The sequence below is a fragment of the Papaver somniferum genome, chromosome 2 (genome assembly GCF_003573695.1).
Source record: "Papaver somniferum cultivar HN1 chromosome 2, ASM357369v1, whole genome shotgun sequence".
Lineage (NCBI taxonomy): Eukaryota > Viridiplantae > Streptophyta > Magnoliopsida > Ranunculales > Papaveraceae > Papaver > Papaver somniferum.
Window position 1 is genome coordinate 8,526,712 of NC_039359.1, and position 20,565 is coordinate 8,547,276.

General features: G+C 36.7%; 3 protein-coding genes across 4 annotated transcripts; 2 read left to right on the top strand and 1 right to left on the bottom strand.

The window, feature by feature from the left end:
• The first annotated feature begins 413 nt into the window (after window positions 1-413).
• LOC113352949 (WUSCHEL-related homeobox 8-like) lies at window positions 414-2,958 on the top strand. Its single transcript, XM_026596689.1, has 3 exons — window positions 414-779; window positions 1,435-1,959; window positions 2,506-2,958. Exons 1-3 carry the CDS (start codon window positions 518-520, stop codon window positions 2,586-2,588), a joined length of 870 nt encoding a protein of 289 aa, XP_026452474.1. The 5' UTR covers window positions 414-517; the 3' UTR covers window positions 2,589-2,958.
• A 161-nt stretch (window positions 2,959-3,119) lies between these two features.
• LOC113346824 (Fanconi anemia group J protein homolog) lies at window positions 3,120-14,305 on the bottom strand. The gene is made up of 28 exons (XM_026590351.1): window positions 13,945-14,305; window positions 13,604-13,676; window positions 13,082-13,157; window positions 12,588-12,652; window positions 12,458-12,511; window positions 12,240-12,340; window positions 12,014-12,155; window positions 11,309-11,370; window positions 11,153-11,226; window positions 11,000-11,070; window positions 10,580-10,667; window positions 10,439-10,511; window positions 10,262-10,357; window positions 9,669-9,777; window positions 9,008-9,101; window positions 8,831-8,914; window positions 8,581-8,737; window positions 8,235-8,416; window positions 7,719-7,763; window positions 7,457-7,485; window positions 7,249-7,370; window positions 7,060-7,107; window positions 5,939-6,063; window positions 5,461-5,849; window positions 4,245-5,187; window positions 3,984-4,043; window positions 3,709-3,879; window positions 3,120-3,600 (listed from the first exon to the last, which is right to left on the bottom strand). The coding sequence occupies exons 1-28, from the start codon at window positions 14,303-14,305 to the stop codon at window positions 3,562-3,564; spliced, it is 3,933 nt and encodes a 1,310-aa protein (XP_026446136.1). The 3' UTR covers window positions 3,120-3,561.
• A 263-nt stretch (window positions 14,306-14,568) lies between these two features.
• LOC113346825 lies at window positions 14,569-19,934 on the top strand. 2 transcript variants are annotated; one of them, XM_026590353.1, is made up of 7 exons: window positions 14,587-14,714; window positions 15,857-16,015; window positions 16,088-16,330; window positions 16,579-16,663; window positions 16,853-16,907; window positions 18,959-19,097; window positions 19,591-19,934. In XM_026590353.1, the coding sequence occupies exons 3-7, from the start codon at window positions 16,151-16,153 to the stop codon at window positions 19,690-19,692; spliced, it is 561 nt and encodes a 186-aa protein (XP_026446138.1). In that variant the 5' UTR covers window positions 14,587-14,714; window positions 15,857-16,015; window positions 16,088-16,150; the 3' UTR covers window positions 19,693-19,934. The 2 variants fall into 2 exon arrangements, with proteins under 2 accessions (XP_026446137.1, XP_026446138.1); XM_026590352.1 differs by lacking the exon at window positions 15,857-16,015 and having other exon boundaries at window positions 14,569-14,714.
• Window positions 19,935-20,565: the final 631 nt, after the last annotated feature.

Sequence of the window (20,565 nt, forward strand, 5' to 3'; positions counted from 1 at the left end):
CAGTAAGCAAGGTTTATTTGCTCTTCGTCTGTGCCGATAAGCAATCAAGGATTCAAGGGAACATCTCGTTAGTGATCCAGTCTGACCATCGTCCTATGGTACGTACCGTCGGACTGACTTCTTTCATGGTTATCTGTTGGTCTATAAGTTGTCAGTTAAGTGGATGAACAACAGATAAACTTTATATCGCTGATATGAGTTATTAAGCCGAGATATCCTTATATTATACGACCAAAATTATATAGAGTTAGTGAATATCTCGGGAATTTGAAGAATCTCATGAGAAATATATATATACGCCGGTAAGGTAAGACACGAACCATGCTAAAATACGCCCATCCAGACACAGGAAAAAGAGCACGCTAAAATAAGCTTAGGACTCTGCATGTCCGACTCTCTGACTGCTTTTTTATTCTCTTTTCTTTTTCCTTATTCTCTCTCAGTGTCGATTCTTCTGCTTCTAAACAATTTCCAAGTTTGTTTTCATAACAAGAGTGTGTTGAGTAGTGGACTGTAAATGATGGGTATAATGAGAAACGGTGATGGTGAAGAAGAATACATGAGGAGAATAATGGAGTGGGATAAACCTCCAGGTGCAGCAAAACAGGAACAGCAACAACAAGTACAAGAGGAGGAGAATAATGGAGGAGTAATTTATGTTAAAGTTATGACTGATGAACAAATTGAAGATTTGAGGAAACAAATTTCTGTTTATGCCTCTATCTGTGAACAACTTGTTCAGATGCATAAAGCCATTACTGCTCAACAAGATCTTTCAGGTTTTGGTTCTCTTTCACTCTCTCCTTTTTTTTTTGTCCCTCCATTTTTGTGGGTTTTGGCCAAAATGAAGAGCTCTGTGATAAATTTTTGAGTTGGGGTTCTTATTATTAGAAAAAGCTCATTAATTGTAGTTTCTACTTTCTAGGTGTCCCTTCAAGTGTAGCTTTGGTAATATCAATGGAGTTAGAATTTGAATTAGGGTAATCTATATCCTTTGTATCTCAATCCATGTCTATATGCTTGTTGACTTGAGAATAATGTTACTACTTCTCACTAATTGAAAGGAGGATGTGGTTAAAAATCTTAAATCATATTTAAAGATTTGATGAAGTCATTTTGTGAAATAATTTCGATACATATGACAAAATTAGAATGGCTACCCACATGATCTTTTTTGTATCAGAACGTCATCCTAGCTGATTATTACAAAGCTGGCGTTTTATTATTGCATACATTTCATCTCAATTTTCCTTCAGATATTTATTTGTAAGCTTCCTGCTGGTTAACAACACTTGACAGTAGCTAAGTTGGGGCACGGTGTTTGTGGTTTATTGTCTTGTACTCTTGTGGTTCTCTTAGTCGACTAGATTAGTTTAGTAGTTAGTTGTTGTAATGTTTATCGGCTTATTTAAGTTACCGCTGTAACTTTTTTAGGAATGCGACTTGGAAATCTGTATTGTGATCCAATGATGACATCTGGTAGTCACAAGATCACGACTAGGCAACGTTGGACTCCAACACCTATTCAGCTACAAATTCTTGAGCGTATCTTTGAGCAAGGAAATGGAACTCCAAGTAAACAAAAAATCAAAGACATTACCAGTGAATTGACTCAACATGGCCAAATTGTAGAAACAAATGTTTATAATTGGTTTCAGAATAGGCGAGCACGATCCAAACGAAAGCAACTGGGTAATGCACCAAATAATGCAGAGTCGGAGGTTGAGACCGAGGTCGAGTCCCCTGAAGAAAAGAAGGCAAAATCTGATAGAACTTTCACACATGAAAACTCATCCATGAGAAGAGTGGAAGAAGGATGTTTCCACAATTCTGATCTGCATTCATTGGATCCGCACTCTAATAAAGCAGCAGATTCTGTGTTTCCTTCTGACAGTGGATCGAAGTCTTCTGGCAGTCTAGGTCATGTATCCTTTTACGAAAATGTACTGTCAAACCCAAGTAAGTTCTTTCCTAAACAACTCAGTACAGTAGCTGTCTTAATTTTTTGCTTTTAGTTTTGAGGTACAATATCCTTTTCCAATGATGGAAATGTCATTCAATAAAAGAGAAGACACTGTGACTCTGAAATAAGTACTCTTAGCTTAGAAGTTAGAACCCAGAAGAACAATTCTTAATCATGTTCATTAGCCTGCATGTTGTTATCGAGGTGTAACACCTTTCTCGTACAATTACAAATGTAGGAACATCACATCTTGAATAATTTTGGAAAGGAGAAAAATGATTTGTAGGATACTATTACACCCATCAAGTTTTTATCTTTCAGTTCTTCTATCGTTACCATTTTGGCATTCTGAAGACGTTGTGCCATATCTACTTGTGATTCACTTATAGATCACTATACATCTCTTCTTACTTTGGTTTGTCCATCTTTCTTTATTAGTGAATAAGCACCATAACCTATTTTAGAATAAGCACCACAAGATGCCCTTGTATATGATAAGCTATTGAATACTATCTTCTTATGAATTGTTTTTGTTAAAACAGGAATCGATCAACTTATGGGAAAGATGGAAATGCCTGGAAACTACAGTCCGTATAGGCATGGAGAAAACTATGACCTGATGTGATGACATTTGCATCTTTAACGTCCATGTTGTTGTTTAATGACAGGAATCCGAGCTGATTATGACTCGAGATTGATGGGCAATATAGAACAGTTAAAGCAGAAGGATAATCTTCTTGACAAATATATGTGGTTTTAGGTTTGTTATGTGTCTTGGTCTTTTTCTACTAATCATACAGAGACAAGTTAAGTAAGACTTTGTTTTGTTAAGTTTAATAGTGGAGCTATGCTGATTAAGGCTTATAATGATCAGAATCTTCTGCCAGTTGTTTGTGCCTTACTTCAGAATGTAACTCCTAGTTCATATACATGGTTTTTCGCACATGGACCAAATGTGTGTTTTTAGAGGATGTGAAGTATATTGATGCTGTCAATATGGGTCTAAATAAAACCTGAAATGCCTGCATAGAATATATATGGAAACTGTCATAGGCTAGGTATAATAATTTAGAGGACACCTTGTAATTGACGACTGATCCTCCTGCAATCCATAAGTAAAATTCTAGCATGACATCTATCACTGCAGTAAAAGAACTGAATTTCAAGAGTAACCTTTGAACTATAATTATGGATATGAACATTTACATACTATATTAGTATTTAACGGCGTCTTGTGCGTACAAAAACATTATAACCAGAGGCTCTTTCCCGAGTATATTTACAGTTTACAACGAGAGTATACCCATTTTGCGTCTTGCTGCAACAGAAACACCAAAAAACCTCCTTTTAATAGAGACAGATCTAGCAGACTGCAACCATCAAGGGCATATTCCAGTAGCAATGACGCTTCAGGAGCATAAAGAAATATAATTTACAGCGTATCCTAACCCAAAATTAACCACAATGCATTTGGATGAACATAATACTCGGGTTATCTCATCCTTCAGATTGCTTTTTGTTCTGGCAGTGATGAACAATAATAATCAGTGGCATCAACCTCAAAAAATCCACAACGTTCAGCTACTCTCACAAATAATTTACGTCATAGAGCGAAAACGCCTGTTTGGTAGTTTTAGCTGCAGGATAATCAAATTAATTAAAGGTTTATATATAACTAGCAGAGGATAAACAATTAAAAGTAAAAATCAAATGGAAGGAAAAAATCTCTATAGAAGATTTCAGACCTTGGATCTTGTTGTCCTCCACCCTCCAGAATCCTGCTCTTGTTTAACATATGCAAACTTATCAATTAGAGCTACATCTGAAACATGTCCACTGCCAGAAGCAGGAGCAACTTGGCAAAGCTCTGAGTCAATAGACCGACCATGATTTGAACCACCAGCAGGCAAGCAGGGCTAGATAAAAAGGAAACATGTGAAAGTTCACCCATATTTAGTTCCGGCAAAATTTTGTTAAACAGACTTGTTTTAGAGCATACTGAGTTGTAAGAAGAGCTAACCTCGTTCTTCTTTGGCACTTCAAGATTCTTGATTTCCAAGCTGTTGAAATAAAACATAATCTGTATATACAAAAAGTAATGCGCTTTTCAAGCCTCAGAGAAAGAAACACGAACACTAGATGTTAGGGCCAATAAAACCAAAGAGATTTTCTATTTCAGATCAAAGCACAAGTTATTGTAATGTCCAAAAATTCCATTTAACCGCCACAATGAAGATTCGCACCATCCACTATATGTTCACAAAAGAAATTTATAAAGTACCTTATTTAGCAACCGCATGTTTGGTGCATCAGTAGCCATGACATGTAGACCGAGGAGACTCTTGGGAGCGGTACAGAACGGGCAGAAAATAGTACTAAACACGCATCCATCTTTTGCAGACCAGGTACCTTGCATTGGAGCATCATCACTAGGAAGTCTATTATAAAGTCGTCGATCAACAGATGACACATCAGATATCACAACAGGGACAGATTCTGGTTCATTGATCGATAAACTGTCTAATCCATTTCTTAAAGCAGATGTCAAGTAAACTTTGGAAGATGAGGTCAATGAACATGTGACAAGGTAATCATTCTCGGGTAAACCTAATGAGCTTTTACAGAGGGAGCAACAGATATATAGGATCTTATCTGTAGCAGTATTGGATGACAAAGATGATGCATTAGAGTTGTTAAGCACAACCCTTTCCGGAACATTGAGCTTCTCGCAGTCACATCCTGTGCAGTCTGCATCAAAGCCAAGCTTGATTCTAAGGTTAGAGGCACCAATACTTCTCATGCTACTGTTGGGTTTGTCATCAGGAGTTCGGAATTGATCCGTCTGGGAATTGGGAAATAATGAACCCACCGGCTTTCTCCTTTTCTGTGAATGAGAATTGACGCTCATACTCAGAGATGTTTCTGTATCTGATTTCAGATTGACAGGGTCATTATTAATCCCTCTTTCAGGTGTAATCTCCATTGCAAATGTACCCTGGGAAATGGCTCCATTTGAATTTTCCAGTGATCTCGAATGGGCGGATTGTTGATCCCATAAGTCATTGGTGGCCTCAACTACAGTAGAACTTAGGTGGCCTTCCCTATATATTATATCTGCAGGACTAGACATAAAATTGCTGTCTGTGTCGGCAACACCAGAGTTTCCCTTGACTGCAGGTGATTCAGGACTACTGGTTGAAGATGCCACAGATTTACCATCAAACCTGAGATATGGAAATTACGCACACAGCTTCAGTGTTGTGATTCAATCTAACAGAGGATGATGTATGTAGAAAATAAATGTCTTGTTTTTAACAGCCTGTGTGAGACAGAAGTCCTCGCAAGTATCAGCTGCTGGATTGTGGCCTTTTTAGAAAGTACCACTGTGTATCAACCTTTTTCACCTCAATGTAAGCACAAATGAAATAGGCAATTTTATTCTCATTTTATCTGAAAGACACTACCAGCAGTAAAGCGTGATTAAAAAGATAATATACCTCGAGTGTTTCTGGGAACCACACTCCAAGTCAATATATTCTCTGCATGTTGCCGTCTTAGTTTCATCGGCACGAGCAAACTTTATAGTCTCCACCATGCTGTTCCCCTGATGATTTAGTTTGTGATGAGTGGCATCATTGTTTTTTACCTGAGTTAAAGATTTGGGCAAGTGGCGTCCCTTTTCGGTTGCTACTAAGTTTTTGGAAACTACTTTCTCAGTTATTTTCTGCTTTCCTGCTCCTTTGCTCAAAGTATTAGAACGAATATCCTCCTCGTAGCCCTTTTTTATTGCTAATTTGCTCCGCACGCTTATCTTTGTAGAAGATTTGTCTTCTACATTGATGTCAGAAGTTTCCGTCGAATCAATATACTTTTGTCTGGACCATTCCTGAAAAGGAGTCGAACTAGTTTTTCAAAAAAAATGATATTTCAGACAATGAAATTAAAAGCATGGTGATATATAAAATGGCATAGGACCTTCACGTCTTTGAAAAATGATTGCAACCCCTCCAGTGAATGGCCAAAGTTGTCATAGTGTTTAATGGATTTCCTGAGCCACTTTGAAACATATGCAGTATTCCTTTCTTCCTTATACCGTTCATCTGCATGAACAATCAAGTACGCTAGGAATATATCAAGGACGATATGAACAGATGATACAAAAACTACAAATCTGGACTCCGAAGAACAACTAAAATGCTTGTCTAGCAATATTCAGGACTTAGTATATAACCAATGCCATGTCCAATGTTCCAAATACTGGCAATGCTGGAAACACCAAGGAGACAAGACAAGAAAAGTGGGAGAAGAAAGCCACAGAGATTAAGATGGTGTCTGAAAGCTGAGATCCAGAAATATAATGATAAAAGCATTGGGTATGCAGATGTATCCGACTTTTAAAACAGTCTTCTTCTTCTTTTTTTATCGGCTATAATAACCAAATCTATTGTAAATTTGGGTTTGAGCTTTATTTTTCTCTGAAAATAATTTCTTCTGTACTTCAATAATATAGTCTAAGTAACAATAGATGCATATTGGACAGTTTTTAGGTATAACTATACTAATACACAAACAAAATAAATCTCCATCCAGAAATTTATGGATAAGCCATATTTGTGCAACATATACATTTTTAATGTAAGACTACTCTGGGATACTAGTTTGAAGGAGGCTGTTCTATGATTCGTGAATCAACTTGCTATAAAATTCCCATGAGAAGGGGTTCATCTGCCCTCAACAGGAAGTAGTTTGTAGGATATGAATTAGAAATATTTTCTTTTTCCAACTTCGATAGTAATAAGATAACAGCTAAAAAATCTGACATACTTGAAGAGGAAAGATTTGTAGTAAAACGCAGGTATGAGTAGCAACTGTACTTGATTTGTAGTATATCAACTTTTCTTTGATGTCCAACTATCCTTGGCCAGAGTACGAGTAAGCAATCTATCACTATTTATAACGGCGAGAAATGCAAATAAAAACAGAAACATGGAATCAAAAAGGTGTGCATGTTTGCCCTTTCACGGTTAACCCGTATATCATATTTTAAGTCATATACATCCATACAAAACAAAATGATAAGAGAAGAGGGAAAATACCCATGAAGATTATGGCTCCATAGTCAAACCTATGGCGTATGCAACGACCTACACAGTGTAATTGATAATTAGTATCTGCACTTTCAATGACTTGCCTCCTCCAGGTATTGCAAAAGATCCAAGAATATATAGGTTAAGAGTTAAGATCTACCACTTCAAATAGTGAAGAAAGACAAACATGATACATACCTGCAGCTTGATTCAAAGCACGAAATGCTTGATGGCAGTACCAACGACTCCCAGATAGAAGATTCCGTGATGAACTGTATGTGTCATTATACTTCTTTTTCTGTGCAACCTGAATATCGTACCTGCAAACAAAATTGTATCCATCAGAAAATTTTGCTCCAGGTAAGTGATACCTTGTGTTGACTAATACATATTGAAAAATACTTACGTGTTTGGAAATGGGATGCCAACGATCACCTAAGATAGTCAAGGATTACTAAATCTGAATAGAATGCACATAAAAGTATACCAGAAAGATGCCGATGCTTAATAAAACGAACAATTAAAGAGAATTGCAACAACCACAGACCAGATTCTTTATCGGGGTCACTTATTTGACAAGCCTCCAAATTGAGTAAAATCTGAAACTGTACTGGATATTTTATAGTTTTCTAGAATAGCTATGATCTGAAGAAAGAATGAAAGGATACAACCACTCGAGCATTGTCATCAGAAAAGTCAATCCCTTCAGAGACCTGAAAAAAGTTGAATTGCAAATAATAAATCTTGGACTCCAAACTGAAGGTTTTCTTGTTGAATAACACCCAGCACATAACTCCATTTTCCTAACCATCTTTAATTTGTAAAATACCCACTTCAACATTTAGTGGCGAAAATCAACATCACAGCCCAACTGTGGTAGCACATAACTCCATGTTTTTTATCTGTTGGGGATAATACTTCTTGGGGAACTCAAAACTGTGAACTGAAATATTATCAACCAGGGCCCTTTACGGTTTTTAGTGATTCGCTATAAAGATGATGCCGACAAACCTACGGACACCTTTTATTAAAAAGGGTGAAGCAAGAAGTCGAGGGAATCCTAGTAGATAATTAAGGAGGTCATCACATGCAAAAAGTGCAATTCGTATTGAGCCGCTTCTGAGTCTTCTATTCTACAACAGAAGATAAACAAGCAAATAACTGTGTGAAATCAAGAGACACACCTTTCCTCGGCAGACAGCCAGAAGCGCAGCTCCTCCATTAGAAGTCTCTTGTGTGTAAAAGTGGTGTAGGTCACGCTTTTTCCCCCTCTTGATTTTAGAAGGACCTGGTTTTTTACCTTGACTAATTGAATTCTTATAACCTTTCAAAACAGACTCAAAGTCATCCTGGTTTCCTCTAGGCTCTGGAAAATGAAATCAACCATGAAAGTATCAGCTATACTCATAGAAACTAAAAGAACATATCAACATGAGCTACATAATAAGCAAACAAAATTGTAGTATATCTCCTACAGGACAACTTTTAAGGCCCAATTGTTTTTGCTCTGTTCAACATAGAAAAACTTACCAACGAAAAGGGATTTTTGAGCGTTTAACCGAGACCATTGACCTGTTTCACCCCAGCGTTTACAAAGCTTGTCCATCAAACTATAGCTAGGAAAGAAAACAAGAGCACCACCTGGTACAATCTTGCAAATTTCCTCCAAAGAAGCACCAAGTTCATCCTTCAAAATTAAAATCAGTGAATATTAGGACTGTACATACTAGTTAGGATAGCAGTCTTAACATGTTAAATTTACTATAGTAATCATATATACCTGAAAAGTATATGCATCAGCTGTTTTGTAGCTTGCATTCAATGGATAATTCCCTGGGCCAGTGGAAACTACAGCAGACCACAGCTACAATGGATGACAGAAATAAGTTCAATCGTGCATGATGTGCATTGATAGAGACAGCTATAAATTATAATCAAGAAGTAACTGTATCCTTACCTGTGATCCCACATCTATCACATGTGGAGCTTCCATGCAAGTCTCAAACTGAACCCCGAGTTCAGATGAAAATGAATCCATGGGTGAAAGCGTTCTGAAATCACAAAACATACAAGTGAGGAGATACTCAAAAACTAGCTTGAACTACAGTTTAAATAGTGTTACGGAAAATTCTAAGCATAGATAGGTCTGAACAACAGTTCTGATAGTTAAAAAATAAAGATTACACTCTGTACAGGTAGCTGAAATATATCCCTAAACAAAATTTGCTCAAGTGCAGAAAACACACTAATGTTACAGATCTAATTGAGAATGTCTTTTATATAGGCCACCACTTAGAACAAACAAGGTATCGTGCTTTGTGATACACGCGTTTAACATTGACATGAATTATGATGAATAGTATCATTATACATGCACCTTGCACAACAAATTCCAGACACATTGAAAATTGTATGAAACAGTTGGATACAGTTGAACTCAAAGTGCTTACCAGGTGAGAAGATCTCAATGGTAAATGAATATGAATCTAAAGCAAAAACTTTGACTAATCATAGGTGCATGAAGCAATGATCTCTTGCATAGTTGACGCATACTAATTCTTAATAACAGAGAAATTGAGAATGCTCGGCCAGTAGACAGTATAGATTTGGAGGCTTACCCAGATGTAAGAATAACGGTCATGGAAAGATCAGCAATTTCTCTGAAGACAACAGCGGGATTCAAGCACCACAGGCTCAAGGTATATGTCCATTCACCAGATTTTTGTCCTATGCGTAATGTGATTAGCAAAATGAAAGTACCAAACTGTTCAATAAGCTTACACAGAAGGCTGCTACCAATACATTTTTTTTTATTTTAACTTTGCAAATTAGTAATCCCCTATTTTGAATGAATAAAAGCAATCTGCAAAACCAACACACTCAGAACCCTGAACTCGAAAACCAACACATCCGTCATCCATAAAACTCCAAGGGACCCCAGTCCTTTCTTTCAGACTATGCTAAAGGATCCCTAGTAAAATGGTAGTGGTAACCTGACTAGATGGTTCATATGTTATTAATGTTGAAACCATATTTTTGTTACATAAATATTAATGTTGAATAATATTAGTAACTCCGCTACATTAGATCTAGGTATTGCATATCGTTAGTCTCGCTCATGATGTAAAAACAAGAGTTCGCAGATTTAGAATTGCAATCAAAATTAACCAACCACATCTATAAAATAGAATGAGAGCTCTGAGATACTTACCAGCCCCTCTCTTAACATATCTTCTTAAAACAAGCTGATAATCAAGTGCATTGAGTCCTCCTCCAGCAAAAAAATATCCCAGAGAAGAAAAGAGTCCTGTATGACATTTAAAATCTAATTATTATAATTTATCAGATCTAAGTTCTAGAGGTTAATTATTAATGAATCAGTTAGTACCTTCAAGTGTTATCATTGAAAGGCCAGTTAAATAAGCTGACCCTAACTCAGCATCAGAAGCAGCTTTGATTGCCTTGACCAAAATATCAATTAGAAAATCAAACAGGTAAGAGTTCAGCTAGCAAAAATAATTATAACTACCTTCGTGGCACACTCCTGCAAGATTGGGAAGTGCTGCTGAGAAATGCCAACTTCTCGAAGCTCTCTTAAAGCGTTATCACCTGTCCAACTATCCCGCCAATATAACAGAAATAATAAGTGGAAAATACTGGAAGTTCTGGAACTGTTAAATATCAACAATCTCCAATTAAAAAATTTAGTAGCAGCTTTAGCTGACAAGCACTGAGGTCTATTGTGTCTAGGTAAGTTCTTTCACGATTCTAAGGGTTGATATGTGCAGTTAGTTGATATAACAATCAACAACCAGCAAGGTGGGAAACGAATTCAGCATAGCGTCTATAACAAACTCATCCACATACATATTGACACCTGAACAACCTCAATCACCAAGCTCCGAAGTTGGATAAAGGGCTCAGTATCCAAGTAATTTCACTAACTCACCATGAGAAGTGGTGCTGAAACTCATGCTTCACTAACGTGCTTTTCCTGTGCGCCATCCAACTTATGAATCCCTACATGTTCAAAATATTTCAGTGTTGAACATGTGTCCTTCAATGAAATAATCCTTCAGTAGTTTCATAATGCAATGTGTACCTGAATTGTTTCATATAAAGGTTGGTAAATCATTGAATCTGAGAAGCAAAGTTGCCCCAACTCCGTCTGCAATGCTTTTATACAGATTGACAAGAATATATCATTTTCTATAAAAGGTACTGCATAGAGGGAATACCAAACGGACGCATAACTTACTACAAAGAACATCCTCTTCAACATCCACACTACCAGCATCGCGTGCCATGTCCTCTATATTGCTGTTATACAGTGAACGCAAACCAAATTTAGCATCTAACCAAAAACTTATTTAGCTAGTAAGAAAATGGATATAAATGATTAAAAAGCTACATGAGCTTGGAACTAATGAACGATAAAAGATCCTTATTTTGAAATGCTTCATATTTGGTGTAAACATGGTGAACTTTAGGAGATCAGCAGTACAACTCTCAACGCCTGTAAGAAAAACCTTCTCTATCATATACAGGCAAGATGTGGAACCTTTTCCAGTGTCTTTAAGCTCTGTATATGCAAGATCATAGTGAAGACTGAGAGCAGATAATGATGAATGCAAACACATGCATCCTACAAGCCCATGACACTGGTACACTAAAGCTGCAGATCTATTCAACTAACGGCTTCACAAGAAAAGAGAGTGAAAGCCGTGGGGTATAAAAAATTCAAAATTAAAAGAATGAGATCCAACCCTAAAGCCAGCCAGACAACCATAATGATGGTGGAGCAGTCACTTTTAAATCGAGTATTTTTAAGACCATGCAAGTGGTGAATTGTTTCTTACAACTAAATGTAAGATGTGTACCTACAGTGACATGCTATACAACATATGTCAACAAAGTTCCATGCAAGCAAATTGTTAAGGATCTATAAGAGCTAGGAGCATACTGAGCTTCATCGAGAATCACAATTGAGTCTTTAAGATCTACTTCCATGGCCCTCCGGATGGCTGAATTGATGATGTAGTTGTATGGACAGAAAACAAGTTGAGCTTCTTCTGCCATAGAACGTGCTGCAAAGTATGAACAGCCTGCCAAAAGAAATCTGGGTAAGGACTTGGGAAGCAAAGCCAATATTCTTACATATTACAATTTACAATAGAAGAATAATGAACCTTTAACAAGCCGTCCAACTTTCACTAGATCTTCAATATCATGAGCTTCGTTGCAGCCACCTTTCTGAAGGGATGGATGACATTTCACTTTATGAGCATTTCTGTTCGTCAAAGAGGTAGGGTGTTACTTGGTTCATTAGTAATACATGTTACAGATACAGAAAACACTACCACATGGACCAAACTACCCTAAAAAGAAATAGTGAAACAGAACTTACTTGAATTCGAAGCATCCTCCTCCTGTAGTTCGATCCTCCTTCAAAAGCAACTTACTGGAAATGACACACATTAATTGAAGATAAGTAGAAACAAAAAAATGCAGAGATACTATGAAGTTTAGAAGTTCACCATTCCTCGTCAACTTTCTCTTTCCCACACACAGTTTCGTTCGTGCAATAATTCTTCCTTGATGCCTGAAAATTCAACAGGGTAAAGGGGGTGGGTAATTCGAGTAAGAAAACAAGAATGGAGCAGACAAATTCTCAAAAACCTTATATGACTCAGAAGTGGCAATAGAGCAGGAATGCACAATTCAAATATTATAGAAATGTTGGATTCCTTATACTCCAATCACTCAAGTATATAATATATCTTCTTCAATTAGAAGATGTATGAAGCCATACATTATTTGCACCTGAAGGCTTAAAGCGTGAAATCCTATGATGTTCCTACTGTAAGGATTGGTTTGCGTCAAAAAGAAAAAGGAAGTTAAGGATTGATTCTCTGTAATGACTTCCTCAAACATGAGTATGTTGCCAAAAGTTGAAAATTCCATATATGATCCTTCCCGACGCCATGTATCATGTGTGTACAATTATAAAAAGACTACGAGATTAGCTTACCAGAATAGCCATTGGCACCCGGTATGATGTCTTGCGATATTCACGAACTACTTGACTTATCTGTGAATGTGTCCTCCTTTTCAAGATCAACACGAAATAAAAGTTAAAATTGGTCAAGTACCCATAAAATGGCTTTATCAGCAAAGGTTGACAGATAAGTTAATCATTTTCATGATGGGATAAGCTGAATCATGCTTGGGTAGTAATATCTCCTTATAAAGTAAATAAATCTCCTTGTAATTTGTAAACCAAAACACTAGTACTAAAGTTGTTAAGAAGATAGAAACCCAAGTGGAAAGGACTAGATAACTCAAAAGCTTTACTGGGTGATGCTTCATGTAAAGCAAGTGTAATGAACGTGATTATACAAAATTCTTGTAGTACCTTAGCAGTAAGACGTTCCTAATACTAAATTCTTGTAATACCCTAGCAGTAAGACGTTCCTAATAGTAATTCATTTTGATGTCTAGAAACAACAAGAAAGGGTATCATCCCTGTGGTTAGCAGAAAATCATAACTTACGTTGCATAATAGATAGTAGGTGCTGCCTTCTTCTTTTTTGGCGGTCTTGCCGACGAACCCGACTCTAAGTTACCTGTACAAAATCCCATACCAGCAACTTAGCTAAGAAATGACAAAAAGGTTTTCTTAGCAATCTCAAGAAAATTCACATCTTTTAGAAGTTGACTCATGACCATTACCATATCACTATCAGTAATCATGAAACAAGCAAAATTTGAAGATTTGTCGGTTATTTATTGACAAAATGGTTTCCATACAACTATTCTAACAAAAATTGATGACCTAATTTTGGCATCAGATTTAAATAAAAGCTCAAACAAATTACAAATTTATGTACTTACTGGAAGGCTGGGGTTCATGTATAAATCCACCACCAGAAACAAGAGGATCAGAATAAACCTCTGAAGGATCTTCTGGTCTAGAGTGATAAAGATTGGAATAAAGATTTTTGGATTTATAATTCTGTTGCCAAGCTAGGGCAGAACAAAGAAGTGATAATGATTTTCCTGTACCGGTTGGAGATTCAAGCAGTGCATGACAATGACCTTGTTTTTTACCTCGATCTAGGGTTGAAATCACTCTACCCATAAATGCTAATTGTGAACCATATGGCTTGTATGGGAACTCAACTTTAAGACCACCTATGTGGTGTATAGTCCTTGAGTTAGGGTTTGGTTTTGGAGTTGCAGGAGACTCTTCCATTTTCTACAGAAATAGAGAGAGGGGGAGAGATTAGGGCAGGGTTTTGTTTTGCTTAAGCTCTAAGAAAGAGAAAAAGAGGTGGGATTTTTCTTGTATTCTAAGGGTTTTACATTTGGCGGGAAGATCTTAGAAATTTTTATTGGGGAGGGAAAATGAATTTCACCTTCCACTATACGGTTCGCGGAGAAAGAAACTACACCCACATTTTGCATTTCGGGCGCCCCCTCGTTGTGACCGATATTCTGTTTTCCACCCTCCTTATCTATTTCCACCTTCTTCTTCTTCTATTGAGTTGAGGCAAAAAGAAAAACCGGAGTCCCAATTCACTGTTGCTTCAGATTCCATCAAAATTTGACGACATTATTCTCGCATAACAGTCCCGATCTCTACTAATGGTCGCACTTTGAAGGTATGTTCTTGCCCAATTTTTCTAATCTTCCTTGCGATTTTTCTTTCTATTCTTTTTAATGGTAGGTTAAGTATTCGATAAATTGTCTCTCAACCCTCTTAATTCTTAATGTTAGCAAATACTTGTAATACTGATGGTTAGTAGGTGGGGCGTAGCTAGTTACTAGCAGTGATATATATCCTGCTGATGATAATGAAATAACACCAAATTAGACGAAGAGGTGAGGGAATGGATCGCAGGATTAATAAATGTTCTATGTTTTCTCTTCTTCCAATGTGTAAATAAGAGGGTTATGGATTTCCTTAGCTGGTTTTTGAATGCGACCCTTCTTCTCAGTTAATACATACTTTATCATCTCTGGGTCCAATATGATTAACAGTTCTTATTTGTGATCAGCTGTATGTTGTAATTTCCATTAGCATAATTTGTATTGGTGGGCATGTGCCTGTTGGTAGAAATAAGTATTACACATTGGGTATCTAAGGTTGTAAGCTTTATGAACTATGACAGCGGACAGTAAAAGATTTCACCTGATTTTCTTTGTTTCACGAATGTCAGTTGTTTGATTTTTCTAGCCAGGTATGTCATTTCAAGTAAACTGTTCTTAAGTAAGTTTTCTAGACACTTCTATTGTTTTCAGCGATTTCTTGATTAGGCATGGTTCAACTATTGTCTGTAGGCACAATGATGGTAGTTGAAGGGGTAGCTGTCATAAGTAACATAATTTAATTCCAAATTTTACTTTGGGGGGATCTTTTTTTTGTGTTTATTCTTTGTTATGGCATTCTTTTTATTCTTCTTGAGAAAGGTTTAGTTCAAAAGAAAGTATTAATTCTTTTCATTAGATTAAAAATTAATAAATAGAGACCGGCAAGGGGTACATACTTGGTAACACGATACGCATGAGTCATTTGTGAACGTTTACCAATCTTTCTGTATTATGGCGTCTGATTCTAGTGTGTTCTTTCCTGATTTGAGCAAGGGACAAAATCAACATGAGAGTTTAAAATGTTACCATAAGTTCACTTCTGGCACTGTTGAAATGCATAAACAATACAAAAGGAGGAAACTTAGTAATTTACATAAATTGCTCTCCACCATTGTACTGAGTTGTGTACTGAAGGCCTTTTTGTTAATTACAGTGTTCTTTCGTAATCTGGGGCTAGAGTGCTGTAACTTACCAGCTTTGACGGTTTTACCGTCATTGGTATAAAATTTAGAAAGACTCACTGCATTCCTTTCTCATATCAATCTCTGGCTCTGTACATCCATATATTGTCAAAGAAAAAAAGAAAAAAAATGTAAGAAAAAAATTACTAAGTGCTTTTCTTTCTCCCAAATGTATTGAGATATTGGCAATTTCTAATTCGCAGTTGTCGTTGCGGCTTAGTAAAGTATGAGCTGAATGATATATAAGTTATTCGATTCGGTTAAAAATGGCTGTTGCCACTATTTCCAATGGGAGATATTCCTACTACCATGATGATCAAACTGGGTCATGCAATGTAATCGACTCCCATCATATCCTAGTCAAGCAGAGTACTATGAAGGGTTTTCTATTATACCTCACCATTCTTCTGTTGTTGGCAGATACTGTATCTCTCATACTGCTGCAGGTAATTGCTGGTTTCTATTTACCCTTTTGGCTCACATATATTTATCTCTTTGATAGTATTCTTTTGATAGAGGAAATGTCCTAACATGTCTCAGGAATTGAATTGTCCTCAAGGCATTCAAAGATAATAGATTACTTGTAAAATAAATTAGCTTTAGTGTGCTCATATTTCTCTCCAATTGTGGAAAACAGCAGTGAAGTTATCAGATACTGGAAATTGTTATTAACATGGTCATCTTGTAATGGCAGGAAACACCAGGTGTATTGTTCTTCTGGGTCAATTTATTTGGTATCATAATTGTCAAGTCATTGCACTGGAACTCAATTGAGAAAGGTAAATTTATCAAACTCGTTGTACTCATCTTGTTAGGCCTTGTTTCTCTGGTTTTTGTAGAGCAGCATACTTGTGAAGGAGGAAATGCATTCACAAGCATATGAAGTTTTATGAATCGAAAGTGAATTCAACCGTCTCTTTTTTGAGCAATGTCACATTATGCTATCTCCATCTTTGTGTTTGTTCCAGAGTCTGTTTTGATTATGCCAGGACTTGGAGTTCAACTTGAAACACACTTCAGAAGGTAAAAAATATGTGTTTCCTCAGAAGTTCCGTTGCTTAGGAGAATGAGAAACTGAGAAATATATGTTAGAAAATCAACACCTAAACATGATTGATGCTTCACTACAACATGATTAGATATAAATATAATTACTTCATCCTGATACTTTATTGCACATTCTTCGGATCATTATATCCTACAACTACATATATGCAATCATGGATCATAAGACAGATATACCTGACATATACCTGACTTTGATGTAGAAGAGTAGACAAGAACTTGATAGATAACAGCTTTATGATAGTTTTTGTTTCAGCTGGAGGTAGGCTTCCACTTTTATATCTCTATCCTTCACTAATGGCAGAAATTAGTTTTTAAACAAGATTAGAAGAGAGACCAACTCATTATCAACATAGACATGTATCTTTCACTCAGCCATCGCATTCAGATTAGTTACTAGGATGCCACTTTATGGGTAATACCTGAAGTACTTTATCTGTACGCACCATATCCTCAAAGCATAACAGGTTTTGACTTTCGTACCTAATCTGATTCTTAAATACACACTTGATTAGGATAAACACTAATTCGGTTTTACTATAACAAAATGTGATTTGTTGCTGAAACCACAAAAGCTAACAGTATACTCTTATTGCGAAGTTTGATGATGATCTTTTCTCTGATTTGACATATTCTCTCTTGAGTCTTTGCTTTGTTATAGGGTGTTTTGAATTTAATTAGTTACAATTGTCCTAGGGAACAGACTGCTTAATAACTTTAGGCCACCTGGATGAGGTTCTGTTAACCCATAATTTTCGCAGTATCATTTTCTCACAGAATGACTGGTTGGGTAAAGAAGAATGATTCCACGAATCTAGTTATACATGTTAAAATTTCAGCTCGTTAATCATCATCACTGAACTTTAGTAATGATTATACCCATAACCTTATGCCGGAATTGATATTTAACCCTAGTATTAACATGTTCTACAACTTAAACAACACTGTATAAGGTGCACACAGTTCATACTACAACTGAAGTAATCAGTATCGTAGACAACATCATAACAGCAGCATAAACCTCTTCACAGTAAGAACACCATGTTCTGCAGCTTTAACATTGGGCAAGAACTGATCTTGTAAGAACTAAGAAGAAATAGTTGGATGACATGATCACTACTACTTCTACTTATATTTCCCCATGCTTAAATGATGGAGAGAAAACATCAATTCTTTTTTATATGCAAGAGGCTAGAAGAGAGTCTACTTCCAGCCTTTCCATCATGAGTTGGAGAGACACTTCACTACTTGGCTATAGGACACCCAACTACTTAACTTAATCTAAGCCTTAAGCTAAACTTAAACACTTGACCCAACCTTAATCCGGCTTAGACTAAAGTAATCTAAGATTGATTAGAATTGATTACAATTTGTTGCAGAAACCATGAAAAAGCAACAATACAGTGATTAGATTTTCATTGTATAGACAGAACACTCAATTCCACGGCCTATAGATACTGCTCTACCCTATCTCGTTGTGTGGGGCTGTTGAGCAAGGTGGCTTGTAGGGGTCAGCGAGGACCTAACTAAGCAACTATGACTTGCTCAGCAGTGGGTTGAACCATGGAAGATATTAAGATGCTGGGGCATGAAGCTGCAAAACTACTGCATTAGGCCTTCTGAATTAAGATGGTGATCACCGACTTCGGGAAGGATAAATAGATAGATTTGCTCTAAATAGCTCAATCAGCTGATCCATTTTGTTAGACTGGACCGTTGTATTTTGCTTTCAATTGCATAGTTGTTGTGCATATTGTTCCTACACTCGGTAATGGGCCTAGAAACTTGACACAGTAGGGGCAGCACTAAACATATTTGGTTTACTGGGGTCAAAAGTAAAGAAAAGAAGGGTTTGTATGTAATATCATGAGAAAACCAAGGGCCAATTTCTTAGTGGGGTCTACTGACCCACTTGCGCAACGTTGGCTCCGTGTCTACTTACCAAGTTTACGTTTTGTTTTTGTTGTGTTTTTTTATTTTGGTTTTCTTTACACATTTTGTTTTTGTAGCGGGAGAGTTGTTCACCGTTTTGTTCCCAGTGGAGGGATTTTAAAACCCGTATTGAGTGAGTGTGTCACGCCAGTTACCTGTTACTGGAGTTTGGGGTTGATCGTGCGTGGGGAAGCAGAGCTGTTGTTAGTGTTCCAGGTAAACTCTTTTCTCCTTTTTTTTTTAAATTATCCATGTCATCAATCATTACTCTTTCTCCTGCTGAACTTTTAGGAGTAATTTTGTGAATTTTGAAAAATTGACATGTGTTTCCACCCGGAAATGCAAAATCTTTGGTTAATTCCCAGACGAGCAACCTAAATGCTGGGAACATGAAACAGTCAACTCTCCCCCAACCTAAATCCCGGATACAGAGCTATTTCATTAAAACACCAAGCATGTTTAAAGTGTGCTAGCAACACCCACCATGTGATTTGGCGGGAACATGAAACAATCAACTCAAACCATGTAGCTGACCATTTAAAACCCTTCCTCTGTACATGGTGGGTTCTTCTTTACCCAGTGGTATACATGAGCCGAAATATTTGAAACGTGGTTTTAGTGACTTCTTACTCGGGAAGAAAAATCCACAAGCTAAATTAAAATTTTATATTTCTTGCTTACTTAATAGATCTAGAATGTTTTTGTGCAGAAATTACGACCTCCGATGAAGATGTTGGTCTGTGTTTGGAAAGCTCTGTGTTCTGCCAGTGATAGCAAGGAAAGACTGGGTGCAGTTGTGCAGGACCAATAACATCACGTGCTTTGTGTTTATACTTTTGATTCAGCAACTCATCCAGTTGGGGGTGTCCTTTTGTTTTGTTAATGAGTTAGCAATATCAATGTCTTTTTTTTTTTTTTTGGGTCTTCCAGATAGTGCCAAGGTGTTTATGGTATAAAATTATAAATGTGTAAGAAGATACATTTTGGTGCTTATCAAAATTTATGAGAAAACTCAATTAGGCTGTGTTCAATTGAACCACAGGTTACTCATCATTTCTTTCGAAGGTTTGATCTCAAATTGTACCAAGTATAGTATATTCGGCATCAAAGCCGTTCCATTGTTACGGGTGGTACAGAAAATCAAGCCTCCGATATTCAAAAAGTTCATCAACAGAAGTTCGCCGATTTGGAAACACCAATGGTTAACTTAAGTCGACAATTAGATTTTTTTTTTTTTTTATACAAACGACAATTAGATGTTAATCATCGCATACTTTCAAATCAGATTACTAAAATGTTTCATGCTTTTAAGTCGTCTAGCGACAACATTGGAGATCCAAGAGGAGCTCCAGGATCTGATACTCTTTTTGATGGTTAAAATCCAAGAGGTTGGGTTTTGAAAAGTGAGAGATTTTCGGCTCAAGCATATTGATGAAACGGATGGTAAAGCTGATAAATGGTTTGTTAATTTTAAAATTGGTACATGGAAGGGTCTATCTGGGTGTGTGCGTGCTCGATTTGAAATTTTTTTTCTCTTTTTTCTCTTTTTTTTTTTTTGATAGATCAGTAGTGGGAATTGAAAATCTTATAGATGATAATTATGTTAATTTATTTAGCAAATTGGCTCAAATCACTGCCTTAGAGAATTATTTGAGAAAGAGCAGTTCCTATGACGATGGCCAAA